This window comes from Branchiostoma belcheri, unplaced genomic scaffold (genome assembly GCF_001625305.1).
Source record: "Branchiostoma belcheri isolate BF01 breed outbred unplaced genomic scaffold, Haploidv18h27 scaffold23, whole genome shotgun sequence".
NCBI classification, from domain to species: domain Eukaryota; kingdom Metazoa; phylum Chordata; class Leptocardii; order Amphioxiformes; family Branchiostomatidae; genus Branchiostoma; species Branchiostoma belcheri.
The window spans coordinates 1,094,522-1,110,302 of NW_017803824.1; the positions used below are offsets into that span (position 1 = coordinate 1,094,522).

A 15,781-nucleotide genomic window follows, 5' to 3' on the forward strand; every position below is an offset into this window, starting at 1 on the left:
TGTGTGACCTGTCTGCCTGTCCTGTTTTCGCTGTATTCGGGAAGTGTTCTATATTCGTAGAATGCACTAGAGGCCAGTTGGTGCTACTGACGCGCATCCGCATTGTTGTTGCAGAGGCGACGGGGACTCTTATATAAGATAAGAAGTCAACCTGCTTGAGAGTATTCACGTTATTCGTTAAGTAGGCCGCGGACGAAGGAAGTATTTATATATCCGCCAAGGACGAGCCTGTCGCGAAGTTGTGAGTTCAAACCTCGGTCTTGAATTGAAAGGATTTTAGCGCTGGTATATTTGGTTGGTTCTAGTGTTGGAACGTGGCCGTTGTACCGTCGTTGTAACTGAAACGCTGTAGCGTCAATCAACGCATTATCAGTATCTTTGCCGAACGTAACGTCAACATTCCCTGCCCGTGCCACGATGACCGGCGAAGCGCCCGCCGCTGTTATAGACGAGATGGGGAACGTGTATGATGTTCTGTTGGGGAAGGACCCCGAGTCTAACCTGGGCTTCGGCAAGTACAAGGACAAGAAACAACTGTACTGCAGAAACAAGGGCTACCACGTCCAGATCCTGCCTGATGGGAGAATAACAGGCACCAAGGAGAACAACGATCCGTACGGTTAGTGTGCATATCCTTATGAATCCTGTATGCCTTTAATCGTATGCACAACTAGGATGGATGCTACTCTCCAAACAGAGCTCTCGAGGTTGATGGTGGAAGATCGTTTGCTTTTTATGTATGGCCCCTTTTTTTTGTCGCTACCACCACCTTGGGTGGGGAAATGGTTACAGTCTGGCCAATTTGATACTGTCTTACCCCCACCAAAAGATTCAGTGTGGCCAATTTGATACTGTCTTACCCCCACCAAAAGAATTCTGCTTGGAGATTAGATGGATGCCATACTGTTCAAATGTGTGTCAAATGCATGGCTATCGTTTCTCGGCCGGCTAAAGCGATAGGTTGACATCGAGTGAGTGAAGGCTCTATTCCTGACTAGACCACCATTTATCATATTATGTTTTGATGTAGCGGATGGATTGTATTGTCATAGGTCAACCCCGCTACAACAGATACGGTAACTCGTATATCTAGGAGCGTGACTGCTTCTGGATTGTTTGCATACCTCGGATATGCCCTACTAGGTACTCTATGGAGATCTGACCAGCAAATTGGTCAGCAAGGGCATAATTAACTCTAAAATAACAATCATTAGCTGTCCTGTAGAGCTGTTACTAGGCGTCCTCTGAAACATCATAATCATGCCACTGTTACTGTGTGACAAACTGACAAGCCTTGTGTGCACCCCCTTCTAATTTCCAAGCAGACGCAAGGTGTGGCTCTGTCCCAGTATTTTACGCGTGTGGCAATATTACTTCGTCTTTTAGTAGTGGTCCTTTTTAGGGAAGGTAAAAAGTAAACAAAAGGGGTGCACAACTAAAAGCACTAGATGCCACAAAACACTTGTAAAGCACAGAGTCTGGACTCAATCCTTGCATATGAAAATAGTGTCATCAGGTTGGTAGGATATATAGGATATAGGAGTTCTCTTTTACACAACCAAACTTATCTTACCTAGCTTACATTTCGGTGCCCTTCAGACACCTTCTTCAAAAAGACACCGTGAAAGACACAGTGCCTGAAAGACACAAAACGTAAGATAGGTAAGATAATTTTGGTTGTGTAAAAGAGAACGTAAGGTGGATATCTGCTTGGAGATCCCCTACCCTCCCCCTAACAAGGCTTGCGTGCTATGCGTAGTCTCCACCAGACTCCTTTGCAGGCTGAATAAATAGTAGAAACCGGCCTAAAAAGGGGATCTAATTGGCCAGAGGAATTGGCCGACCGGAGAGGGTCTACTGAAGTTCCGTGCAGGCAAACGGACCCTCCGGCCGGCCAACTTCTCTGGCTAATAAAATCCCCTTTTTAGACCGATTTCTACTATTTATTCAGCCTGCAAAGGAGTCTTGTAGAGACTAGCTATGCGGGTGAAGAGGCTCCCATTCCTCCCCTGTCCAATTCGGTCACACCAGGGGCACGCTGGGCTATATTTAATCAAGCGCGGCCGCCTGTGAGTGCCGAGGTGTTGACCTGACGAGCAAACTCATTTGTCAGTACAGGCTCCAAATTGGCCGGCGTATGCTCTAAAGCTTGCGGAAAATTAAATCTACATGCTGCATCATGTTTGGTTTCTTTTGGTTTATTTTGATCTCCATTAGTGAATACATCCACTAATCTTCCTGGAGTCCATTCAAAATACAATGTAATACAAAATAAAAGAAAGGAATATGATAAAATTATATTAAAGGCATCCAATGCAATTTTTGGGCAGCAAAACTGGAAATATTAGGAATAAGGCAATCTTTATGATACTGACCCCTACTGCCCCACATTTGCATCAGTTTTCCATCCTTTAGGCATTTAGAACAGCCCAGAAGCAAGCCCCAAGATGAGTCCTTTATTTTCTGGGTGGTACCCCAAAATCAGTCCAGTATCCGTTTTCTGTCACAGTTTTCAGTATTTTTGCTCCATGAATGTCTATATACACTGGGACAGTGTTGTTTCAACTCAGTATGTAGATAAGTGGCTAGAATATTGACTTTTAAAAAATCTGGTTTTCAAGCCCTAAAACTGCATGGGCACGTTTAAAGCATGCGGAAAATTGAATCTACATGCTGCATCGTGTAACAATTCTACAGATGATACGCATCAGTAATGCTGCACAATTTGAGCACACAAAATATTTTATGAGGTTCCAGTATGTCTACATCATTGTGCTAATGGGAATTATATTTAGCAGTCGCTCAGTCAACAGTCACATGAAGGGCTGTACGATTTTACAGGTTTGTTTATGAAGTCACCAAGTGCTTCAGACCACCAAGGCATCACCGAAATAACTTTATCGTGTTTATTGCAAAGCTACGTGTACACGCATCTCTTACACTTTGTTTATACACACAGCCAGTACCTTAAACTTTAGATGTCCTCCCAGTGAACTTAATGACCGAGTGATCACATGTTCTTGCGTTTTTCTCTGCTGGTGTTGTTGATTGTACAAATATAGAACTTTATTGACACAACAAAAGTACAGCGACTTTTGCAAGGTCCTTAACTAGACATACAGACAGACACGTGGGTGCAACAGAAATGACCTACGTACAAGACTATAAATGAATTAAATTATACTAATTGTACTACTGTTTATACAATCAATGCGTATATTTCCATCATTTCTCTCTATTGACGTACGTTTCTACTCCCCAGCAATGCTAGAGATCTTCTCCCCTGAGCCGGGAGTGGTGACTATCCGGGGTGTGGAGGCAGACAGGTTCCTGGCGATCAACGAATCAGGCCGCCTGTACTCAACGGTGTGTACTTTCCTAATGTTTCCTCTGCTCGTTACCGTTAAATTAGTTGTCAACCGCCTCCTTCAGGAGTGGCGCTTGTACTGAGACGAGTTTGTGAACACATCATTTGGTGTCATTATTTTGACGGTAGAGCATACTTGTATATATAGAAGCGAAAGAAGGCAACAAGCCATACAGGAATTCGAAAGTCAAAGTGTGTACTTTCCACATGTTTCCTTTGCTCGTTACCGTTAAATTAGTTGCCAGTAATTAAGGAGTGGCTTTTGTGATCTCTTGTGTCACATTTGAAATATATACAGCAATTCGCATTGTCTGAGCATGCGGAGTGGTAATGGATAATACTAACTAAAACGTCTTTGTGAACACATGTTTTGGTGCCATGTGTAGAACCTGGAAGCAAGAAACAGACGGCAACAAGCCATATAGAAATGCCTTGTTGCCAAATCCTACTCCATCACCCTAGTTTGTATATAGGAGATATGGAATCGTTGCATCTATTTCGTACGATATAGGTACGTAGTGCTAGTGTTCTGAAAATGCAGGATATGAGGACCCTCCAACCCCTTCCTCTCTCCGTCTATCCACCTACACATTACATGATGGTACGTAACAGCCAGACGTCCGAAAAACACCCGACGCGTCTGCTGTGACCGTGCCAGTGTACACAGAGCCAGAATACCAGTCTCTGTGTGCGGATGGTACAAATAGCCGCTGATGAATGGTGGGGAGAGTTCTCGGTCTTTACTTTGGCCCACTCAGAACTTGCGGAGGGTCTCCCACTATATATTTTCTCAACAGTAGCTGTAACAAACGGAATCAAACCCTGCGTCCATATGGTCTTTTCTGGCAAGTTTCCAAGTCACAGAGAAAAATTTACAAAAGTTTCCCATTGCACTACGGTGTTAAAGCCTGGTTACACACACGAAGGACCCTGTTACCTCGTGTGATCTTTGTCCGACGTCTTACCCGCCCACGCAGAGTCGGAAACTGGGTCAGAGACGTGCGTCAAAAGGCGCCGTCACTTTAGAACCGCGCACATTCCTCTTATACGAACTGAGGGAATGATTCTTGAGATAGTCGTATATAGCCTCCTTCGCAGACTTCTGAGATGGCGACGTTAATTTGGGGAGCGACGCGAGTTATGCCGCCGAGGGACTTTGCCGGGGAGAGACGGTTTCGTCGCCCAAGAAACCGTCTCTCCCCGGCATAACTCGCGTCTCTCCCCGAAGAAATTATTGCCGCCACCTCAAAAGTCTGCGAAGGAGGCTAGTCGTGTTTCAGAACTTCTAGGTTATATTTTATTTTATTTGTGAGTGCAAAACAATAAATAAACAAAACAGTAAGGCTGCAAAGCTATGTGTATTGCAACTAAACCAGTCTACTATCTTTCCCCCAGGATGTTCTGAACGACGAATGTTACTTCCTTGAGACGCTGGAGGCGAACAGGTACAACACGTACAGATCACAGAAGTACGCCCAGCAGAACTGGTACATGGGCATCACCAAGCGGGGCGAACCCAAGCTGGCCACCAGGACCAGGAGAGGACAGAAGGCAGTCCAGTTTCTGCCAAGAGAAATTACGTCTTAAATCTTCATTAACTTCTTAAGTCTTCATTAGGCCATGTTGATTTGATTCTATGGATCACATCCTCTGGGAACCCCCAAACTGACGCGAGCGTGCAAAAAAAAAAGTTTGGCAAAGAAAGTTTCCTTCAATATGAAATGTACGTACATTGTAGTCTTAAGGTTTAACAAATGACTAAACACAGAGTATGGTATCGCAAATAATAAGACTCTTCCTTTTCATTTCTTCACATTTTCTTCTTTTCCTGAATTGATTTCGGAATTCAATGACATTAGTATCGTTTTCCAATACTTTTTTTTTCAACATACGACTTATATTGCCTCATTTTGTACGATTTACAATATGGTCGCAAACTCTTTTTTTTTGGGGGGGGGGGGAACGGACAAAAATTCATGCGCACGCGGACGTCATCCATATAATCAAATCAACATGGCCTTATGGCCATAAAGATACAAAAGATTATTATATAGATTTCTGTAGAGTTCTTTTGTGTTATACTTGCATATTATATTAATATATGAATAAGCTACTCAAGCGTATATACTATATGGAGTTGGTCATCTGTATAAAAAACTATAATAATAATCAGATAGTGCATTGGAAAATTGGCAGATAGAAAGTACCCAATACTTCATCCACAAGGCAAAATGTATTAGTTATGTATATAGTATATAGAATGACAGTTGATGTACATTGTACAATTTATTAGAGCCATGTATACCTAAGTACTGTCAAACATATGACATTGCCATATAACCCATAGTGTAAATATGCACTTAATCAGAATCCTAAAGAATCACCCATCTTTACTGTAACTTATTCAATGTACAGACAAGATTGCAGAATAAAGTACAAATGAAATAGTCATATATCAGATGTGTGTATTTATGATAGTTTAAATCTGAACATTTTCTGAAGCTAGTCATGGCATTGCTTAGTACTTTGCACATTTATGAATTTTAAGTATTAACATCATGCATGATTATGCATCAACATTTTTCATAATAATTACTATTGATAAATAATAGCATAATTTTAGTATTTAAATATCTAAATGTAGTTATTGATGATTCTCTCATTGTTTGAACTGATAACTGTGATGGATATTCAAAATCGGTCTATCACCTCTAATATCACAAGTGTTAGTCCAAATTAATAATCTCCCAAGGTATATAAAAAATCAACAGGCCATAATCAATCTCCTACAAGACTCCCAGAAATAATACCAGACTAAATCACTGCCACTAAGTTTGTAACTGATCACTATAGTGTTCAGTTGTTGTTTAAAGTTAAAACTTTTGGTCCAACACAAAAAAATTTCTCTCACTTAGAGCTTTCGACCAGTCACTCTGGTCTTCCTCAGTAGGTACTGACCCAGTGAAGCTTGTCACATGGCTTCTTTGAAGTGTGACGTCAAAAGTTGTTGGACCAAAAGTTTTAACTTTAAACATGTAACTCACAAACACAGATGAACCTTCATGATGGTGTTCAGTTGTTGTTTTGTAAATGAGCATAACCTTTTACAGTAAGCTTAATGCCTTCATCCAGGGGCACCACAGGTTTGTACCCCATTAACTGCTTGGCCCTCTGGCAGCTGTAATAATGGTAGGTCCCAGCCAGAGCCACCCTCATAGGTGTGAAGGTGGGTTTGATCTCCTTGATAGGCTTCAGGAGCAGACAAAGAAGCTGCAGGAAGGCAGCTAAGTAGTATATGAGGAGGTAAGGAAGCCCCATCTTTGGGGAGGGGTAGTTGAGACCTTCTAGAATGCGAGACATGAAAGTCCAGAAGGGGATGGGCTCATCGTTGGTGATGTGGAATGCCTGGAAATATATGCAGAAAGGAGAGATATAGATTACTATCAGACATGTATGGCATTCATAATAACAAGTTAAAGTCATGGTAAGGATGAGACAAGAGATACATATTCATGCATTTGGGCACAATCTGCACATCATTCATATAAGCAAGAATCTAGAGATCAAGAAGGTTGAAAAAGAAAAAAAGCTTGAAAATAAACCTACCGGTAACTGTAAATCTAATATCCATAAATCTAAATGAAATGCAAAATAACAATTGCAATTATGCTATTTAGCAGTGTAAAAATTTGATATTGATATCAATAAGCAACCAACATAGATAGGTAACATGGAACAGCACAAGTAGATCAAGCCAATACAGCTACTGATCAGTGATTAAGCATTACTGACTTCAACTGGTAAGGCTGGCAAAGATGCCAACAGTTACACTGTATGCTCAGTTCTTGCTTTATCCTGATCCTACCTTGCCACAGACAGGTGAGTCCTTGTGCAGGTGTTCAGCAGCCAGCAGGTGTCCATGTGCAACATTCACCACGTACGTGAAGTCAACAAGATTCTCCCCATTTCTGTAACAGAAATGATCAACTTTGCAATGTGGGCCACAGTGTTTTACATGGACTACTATGTGCTCTACTTCAGATGAAATTTTGACTTTTGATTTCTGCAAAAACAATGGTGACAATAGCAAGATAACACCAGAAATTTAACATTTGCATAGCAAATGCACAATGATTACCTTCGCATATGGTCTGCTCTGTTAATTCTTACTCAAACACACTCATATATATGGCGACAGGAGTCTAAATACCTCCTGCTATAAAATTTGTGTGATGTAAACCAACACCAGTTACCATGGTGACTGATGTCTGGTTCAGGTCATTGACCTTATTTGTTTGGTTGGAGAAGAAGAAACTGAGTAAAAACAATATCTTTTCCTTAGGTAAACATAATACATTTTGTAACAACGACTTACCCTATCATGAACTTGGTCTTCCCTGCCCGTGCAGTGTCCACTAGTATAGGAACGAGCTGTCTGTCCCTTGGGCCGAATATTCCATGGGGACGGATGGCAACAGTAAAGAAGTTCTCTTCTGGGCTGTTAGCTGCTAGCACCTCCTGTAGAGAGCATACATTTGTACAATGTACTTAGCCAAAAATTAACATGCTTCTGTAGCAGTTCAAGTGGACATGTTCTTGTTAGTGTATAGTACAAAGGAACATTTGCAAAGTAAAATGCATTATGTTTACCCTCACATGGCCCAGCTTAACAAGCTTCTTTATTCTTACACAAACACATTCATACATGTACATATTCATTCACATTCATTCATTATTATGTGGTGGCCATGCAGCCCCTCTTGAACTCAGTTCTACATGGCACTTGCAACATGATGTAACCCAACACCAGTTACCACCATGAGAGATGTCTGGTTCAGGTCATTGACCTTATTTGTTTGGAGAAGAATTGGAAGAAACTGAGGAAAAACAACATGCTTTCCTTTGGTAAACATAATGAAAGAAGACATACACAGGCCTCGAAATTAACTTTTTTCACTATTGTCCCAGAATTGTCCCGAACATAGATTTCAATTGTCCCGAACTGAAGATGGACTGTCCCAGCCTGCTTTTCAGGAAATAAGTTGATGACAAAAATAAGAAAACAACAACTGAATTTGTACAACTTGAAGTCCACTTTATTAGTAAATGTAGGGAAATACATGATAATATCATGGGCATGGCACCGTCCCTGATATTTGGAATCCCTGATTGGTCAAATTTAAATGTTTGTCAGAGTATTCTATATTTATAGGCTGCCAGCAGTCTGCAGCAGGATGGATGGATCGCGTTCCCAAATGACGTGGATGGTCTTAGAATTTTCCAATTGCCCCAAAATTGTCCTGAAACGTAATTTGAATTGTCCCAAGCTGAAAATTTAGTGTCATTTGACACTGGGACAATGTTAATTTCGAGCCCTGCATACAAACAGATTTTAAGACACATACAAAGAGACATCACCTTTTCTTGTAAGACCTTTGTCTCAGTGTAGTAGTCCATGGGCTTCTTAGCATAGGGCAAGTCCTCTGTTCCATTCTTGATATCTGTTCCTTCATACACTACGCTGGCTGAACTGGTAAGTACAAGTTTCTAGAAAAAAATTCAACATTTCATCAATACTTGTTAATATAGCATACTGATAGCTCACTGATGGAGGACAGGAACGAGTGAAGAAGAACCCATTGTCTCCCACATTGACATGCCTAATGTCCCCATTCAAGGTTCATAGCATACTGAAGACCTCGAGCATCCATAAATTCAACTTTGAGAAATTATGCTGACTTACAACATATCACTGCATGTCCTCTAGTACATATGATATAAAGTCAACCACAAAGAGCACTAAACATACAAAATAGTAAACTAGTCAAGAATCCTGGGTTTAACCATTTATGTTATTTGTTATTAGCATTTTACTGACCTGCACTCCAGCTTTCTTGCAAGCACTGATGATATTCTTGGTACCCACAAAGTTAACCCTGTAGAATAAGTCCCTGTCATCAGAACTTGGTGGGGGAGAGGCACAATGGAACACAGTCTGCACATCACTGATAGCAGGGGCAAGATCCTGTAAGAAGCATTATACTTGACGTAATTACACATAGGAAGTATGGCTGTAGTACTAGTAGTACATTATTCAATATCACATGCTTGATGTACATTCTGTCAATTATGATTCTTAACCATGCTTTAGTTTACGTGTTTTGATGTGTTCCAAAATTTTGTTTTTTCCTAGAACTACCAAACTATCATATTGGAAATTTTGTATGTGTAGTTGTGTGTGTAATGTGTAATGAGCCCTGGAAGATTTAAGTTACAAACACACAAATAATATACATGTACATAACAACAACAATATATACGGTATTACCTTTTCCTGACAGAGGTCTCCAACAAAGAATTTCACTCTGTCATCTTCAAACGTCTTTGCGATGTCAAACACACTGACAGTGTATCCCTCCTCCAACAGTCTCTCCACTATGTACCGGCCAAGGAAGCCACAACCTCCTATCACTGTGCACTTCTTACCCTGCAAAAATTATATGATAAATGCAATTTCACGTCTTCAAAACTACAACATAATTTCATGGCAATTATGGCAAAAATTGATACTCAGGAACTAATACATCAATGGACACGGTGAAACTCTTCAACTATTTATACTACAGAGTATATACTAGTACATGTAACGTTACAATGTTTAATTGTTATAACTTATAGCAAGGACATTTATCTACATAGACATGAGGTGTCTATAGCTACAGCAAGTTCTGACAAAAATATTACTTTTAAACATCACCGGCTGGTGAAATTTTGCACACAAATAACAAACAAAACTTAATCGTGTTCACCAGATATATTTTATCCGTTTTCGCACACGATAATACATAAAACAGAGAATTTTTCATTCAAAGTGTCCTACCTTCCTACTTCGAGTAGCCATTTTGAATGTGGTGTGATGAAATGTTATTGACCCTCATAATGTTAAACGGCCTGCTATTGGTCTATTTTCGATCATGCTTTAAACTCTTGGCCAATCCGAGCGCGTGTACTGTGGGGCTTAGGCGGCTAGACAAATTACCCACAGTTCACCGCGCGTGGCGGTCTCTTCGTTTCAGAGCAACCGCAAACAAAATGGTGGGTAGATTTTAGATTTCCATTTCTTGTCGAATTTTTCACGATTTTTACAGCTTTCTGAGTGTCGAAGTATAATTTTGTGACTGAAAATGATCACTGCGTACAGTGGACACCGTTTAAGCTATAGAAACAAGTCCAGGAATGGATAGTATCGCCGGAAAACTGTGAACAAATTCGACCGTATGTTTTGGTGTTTCAGTTTCTTGTTTACCAAAATTTTCAAACCTCACTTGGCAAATTGTGCTTCTGTGTTATGAACGAAACGTTACATTTTGTGTTGAATCTGATAACTAATGATTTTTCTGTGGTCTAGAAAAGGATGTATTTGCGATAAACTGAAGACAAATCGAAATTTCAATTCTCAGGCGATTTGTGTAGAGGGGAGGGGGGCACTTGACAGCTTTGTTTTTTGCTTTCAATCAAAGTTTCATGATACGTGGTTTGATTTGAGCAAAATTGTGTACCACTTTAATAGACAGAAATCTTATTCTCTGTAACTTATATGTGATGGAATTAGAAAAGTGTAATATCAAATTATAGGAGCTATTTATAAATAACTCAAAAATGGCCATAAATTTATGGTAAGGCCATGTTGATTTGATTATATGGATGACATCCTCTGGGAACCCCAAAACTGATGCGCGCGTGCGAATAAAAAAAAAGTTTTGCAAAAAAAAAAGTTGCTTTCACTATGAAATCTACGTGTTAATGAAGGTTGAACAAATGGCACAGAATATGTTATGGCGAATAATCTACTCTTCAAATTCATTTCTTTACATTTTTGTCTTTTTTCCTTTGATTTTGGCATTCTACGACATTGGTATCGGTTCTAAATGTTTTCCTTGCAACTTATGGTATATTTTTGCTCATTTAGCAACTGTTTTGCACGATTTACAGTATGGTTGAAAACTTTTTTTTTTTTGGAAACGGCCGAAAATTCATGCGCGCGCGGATGTCATCCATATAATCAAATCAACATGGCCTAATCAGGCTTTACAATATTACAAAACAGTATAATAAAAAATAATATGGTCAAGAGGGGTGAATCCTGATTTTAAGAACAAGCTGGTTAAGCATTGGGCGAGTATGATGAACATCACTGATGTTGGATAAAGTAGAGATCAGGACCACCTAGGCTAGACATCTTCTACCCCGAAGATGGTATGCAGGTTACCTGGTATGCAAACCTGCCATCTCTGATTCCCCACTTCAAACTTTCTCAGCAAGGACGCATCTCGCCACTTCAACTGAAGCAAATCACCCTTCACCTGTTTAGGTCCTGTCAGGAGGAAGTTCCACGCTGAAAGTTTTTTTCCTAGAACAACATCACTGTGGAATAAGCTACCATTTTATTATTGTTTCCCAGTATGGGTATAACATTGAACTTTAAGGTCAACAAACATCTGTCCTCACAGAAGCCCAAAACATTGAGTGGCTCTCACGAGCCTTGTTTTGTGGTGACTCATGAAGTAAATAAAAAAAAAATTCCCATGTTAACCAACCAGGCACAGAGCTACAAAAGGTCCACGCTGGGAGGTGGTCAGAGGAAGAAGCTGGGTCCCAAACCTGAGCTGACGGAGGAACAGAAACAGGAGATCAGGGAGGCCTTCGACCTGTTTGATGCAGACGGATCCGGGACCATTGATGTCAAGGAACTTAAGGTATGTTACGATTACTGTAAAGTTTGAAATGTTCATGGTTTTTATGTTTTCATTGTGAGCTCTCCAGGTTGCCAAATCATAGTAGATAGCTTTAGCCAGGTAGGAAGTACCTTCCAGTTTAGGCCTCTCGTCTCTTCACCAGTCGGATCATCATTTTTGTCACCATGATACAGCAAATTTGTGTTTCCATCGTGTTGCTACTGTACAACAGAACATTTTCAACTGCAAATTTAAAGCACCTGAAAAACCTGTCCCCTTTTCACTGTAAAATTAAGTCTCCCCCCTCCCCCCCCCCAAAAAAAATAAATGAATTCAAATTAATTTTAAGGCAATTGATGTTTTCATTCCTTCCTGATCTTAGTTCCCAGATTTTGTCAGAAAAACTGATTTGTATGAAGGCATTCAATATCCATAATCATTTCCTGGTACATGTAGCAACTAACCAAATAGAGTGAAGATCCATGAAAGTTAGTCACATTTTGTACAATGTTTTTCCTTTCCTCAGGTTGCCATGAGAGCACTTGGATTTGAGCCAAAGAAGGAGGAAATAAAGAAGATGATTTCAGACATCGATAAGGATGGCTCAGGTTGGACTAAGTTTTATCTGACAATTAGAACCTGTTTGTGCAAAGAGACTTGTACTCAAAAATCTAAGCTTCAAGTCCATTTCCCTGAAGTTGAAATCAGTATCTTTCAAATTCATAATTGAATTTTGTATACAGTAAATGCTAACACGACTTTCCATTTTTCAGGTACCATTGACTTCAATGACTTCCTCACAATGATGACCCAGAAAATGGTATGTTTTTCTTCTATTTGTATGTTTTTCTATTATTTGTGTTGTAGCATAAGAAAATTTGACTCTGTTTAGGGAATGACTTTACTACACCATGTATTACATTTACATGTGTACTAGAAAACCCTTGGTGCACTGATACTGGTATATTGTACTGATATATGTAATTGATGTATGTTTTTTGACAGAGTGAAAAAGACTCGAAGGAGGAGATCCTGAAAGCCTTCCGTCTCTTTGACGATGACGAGACGGGCAAAATCTCCTTCAAGAACCTGAAGAGAGTGGCCAAGGAGCTAGGAGAGAACCTAACGGATGAAGAGCTTCAGGTACAGATAGTTTGAGGGCACATCATTCCACTGCTATCATGATTCTTCCTATCCTCTAATGATCAAAATTGTACAATATTCTTTCTTTTCTTTCTTTCTTGGCAATCACTCGATATCTTTATTTGCAATCAGATACAGATTCATGTACATATACATATTCATGCACAGATACAGATTCATGTACAGATATACAGATACAGATTTTCCAAGTAGGATGACCGTGTCAGTCCCTACACCTGAGTGAGGGTCACAGTTGACACGGTGGCCTTTGCGTGAATTTGTTTAAGGTACAATATACATTACTAGTATATAAAAACACAGACCTTCGTGTATCTATCAGAGTGACAGGTTCTGTTGAAACAAACTCACGTCTGATCTCGATTAAGATTTTATTACTTTAGACTTAAAATAACTGGCCGATTCTAGAGCCACTTCCCTCAACACCATGCCCTCAAACAGGTATAGATCACCTGTTCGAACATGATGCAGGCATGTGCGCTCACACATGTTCTTGCATGCAAGAGAGCTCTCTGTACTTGTTATAAAAGAATGACATAGCTGTTTGGGCATAATTTTCTTTCTGGAATTATTCTTCCAACTTAACAAATTTACTTTTTCCCCTGTCAGGAAATGATTGACGAAGCAGACAGGGATGGTGATGGGGAAATCAACGAGGAGGAATTCTTACGCATCATGAAGAAAACAAGCCTGTACTAGCCAACATGAACTTCAGATGTAATTCCAAAAACCAACAATGAACTTCCCTTCCTTTACTGATTTTGCTGTTACGGCATCTTAAGTCCATGAATAGAGTTGAGTACACAAACACTTAAGGAAGTTAGCAGTTTTTCTGTGGGTGATGTTTACTAAAAGTTATGAATCAGATTCTGAATTAATTTGTTAGTTTTGAGTTGTATATGAGAATAGCTGTTTGAGAGCTAGATCTGCTTAAATGTGTACATGAACTCCTTTTTTTTTTTCAATTTTTTTAGGTAGTGCTGGCTGACAAATATATATATATGTGTATATGCTGGTTTGCTATCATGGTGAAATATAAAACTTTTGTAAATTGCGAAATAGTTGAAAAATGTGCCATTGGTCACCATTGCAGGAATAGAGCTGTGTACCTAGTACAAGTGTTTTGGTCCAAGTCCAGACCTAAGCATCAAGTGTGTCAGGTGAACTTGTACTTGGACAAACTAAAACACTAGTGGACACGAGATGAATCCTATACGTTGATGAAGGTTTGACATCCAGATAGAATTTCAAAGACAATACAAACTCTATTACTGGATAGATAAGGGACATACTTCAGGACGTTTTGAGTGACATCTGTCACTCTTCTTCAGCGTCACTAAATGAACTGAGAGCACAACTAACAATCTTTTGCTCTCAGTTCATTTAGTGACGCAGAATAAGAGTGACGGATGTCACTCAAATCGTCCGAAAGTTATCTCCATTATTTATCCAGTAGTAGAGTTTGTATTGTCTTTGAATATTGTACCCCTGACAGTATATCAGGTACACAGCCATATGCACAAAAGACTTGCTGGGATATTGCAGCCAAGGAACAGGCACTTTTGTTTTGATGTACAACCGTCCATTGTCGCATGCCAATATTTTTTAAAGCACTTTTTTTTTAATATTGTGGGCAACAGAAGTTAGTCAGCAGTGGTCAGAGTTTGTGCATGTTATTCCATTGAACTTCTTTGTTTTTTTTTACCTATTTCTTTACCTAACAAACTGTTGGTGCCATGTGCTCAACATACACTGTAACAAAGTGACAGGGTTTCACTCAAAATGTGCTGCCCTTCTACAACTGGGGTTTTCTGAATATATAATACTGAACTGAACTCTGAATACCAAATCGTTTGAAGCATTTGGCATGGAGGTCATTATGGTTTTGTGTGAGAAGTCTCAAAGTATGCATTGAATGGGGGGCTGCATTTTTGGCAACACCTGTGTGGTAGAGGCATTGTAATACCTAGGTTCATTGCTGTACCAAAAGCAGACAGCAGATTTGAAGATCTTTTTATCATTGCTTGCTTCTCTGTTGCTAACAAGGATGAATATTATATAATTATATACTCCTGAAAATAAAATTGAAGAGATTTCGAGTTGTGGGAAATAGTTGTCTTTATGCGGCATTGTTTATGCATGCAGCATTCTCATGTCATAATCCTTCATACATTATTAGGTCCGAGTTGCAGTTCACTATATGACAGATAGATGTCTCTGCAAAGTTGTTCAGTGGGCCAAGTTGTAACATAGCTACCAGACTAGGTGAGAGCACATATGCCAGCCCCTCGAGCTCAACAACTGTTACAGTGCTGAGAATGGCAACTAAAAGTTAGCTTGCTACATAACATTGTTAACACATGGAAACAGCTAATACATGTACCATACACCAATGTTTATTATACACGTACATGTATCTACATGTATTTCATCAACTGCAGTGAGTATATAAAAGTTAAGTAAGAAGCAGATATTCAAACATGGTTACACCCAACAACCATTACTTGAAATATCCATA

At 39.7% G+C, this 15,781-nt stretch overlaps 3 protein-coding genes across 3 annotated transcripts; 2 read left to right on the forward strand and 1 right to left on the reverse strand.

Moving 5' to 3' along the window:
* The first annotated feature begins 214 nt into the window (after positions 1-214).
* On the forward strand, positions 215-5,040 carry LOC109470677 (fibroblast growth factor 1-like). Its single transcript, XM_019769707.1, has 3 exons — positions 215-619; positions 3,263-3,366; positions 4,763-5,040. The coding sequence occupies exons 1-3, from the start codon at positions 418-420 to the stop codon at positions 4,952-4,954; spliced, it is 498 nt and encodes a 165-aa protein (XP_019625266.1). The 5' UTR covers positions 215-417; the 3' UTR covers positions 4,955-5,040.
* Positions 5,041-6,424: 1,384 nt separating this feature from the next.
* Positions 6,425-10,268, reverse strand: LOC109470548 (sterol-4-alpha-carboxylate 3-dehydrogenase, decarboxylating-like). Its single transcript, XM_019769513.1, has 7 exons — positions 10,248-10,268; positions 9,696-9,854; positions 9,246-9,392; positions 8,786-8,914; positions 7,743-7,885; positions 7,233-7,335; positions 6,425-6,772 (listed from the first exon to the last, which is right to left on the reverse strand). Exons 1-7 carry the CDS (start codon positions 10,266-10,268, stop codon positions 6,440-6,442), a joined length of 1,035 nt encoding a protein of 344 aa, XP_019625072.1. The 3' UTR covers positions 6,425-6,439.
* Positions 10,269-10,386: 118 nt separating this feature from the next.
* Positions 10,387-14,370, forward strand: LOC109470735 (caltractin). Its single transcript, XM_019769799.1, has 6 exons — positions 10,387-10,462; positions 11,968-12,123; positions 12,629-12,710; positions 12,876-12,922; positions 13,108-13,245; positions 13,873-14,370. The coding sequence occupies exons 1-6, from the start codon at positions 10,460-10,462 to the stop codon at positions 13,960-13,962; spliced, it is 516 nt and encodes a 171-aa protein (XP_019625358.1). The 5' UTR covers positions 10,387-10,459; the 3' UTR covers positions 13,963-14,370.
* Positions 14,371-15,781: the final 1,411 nt, after the last annotated feature.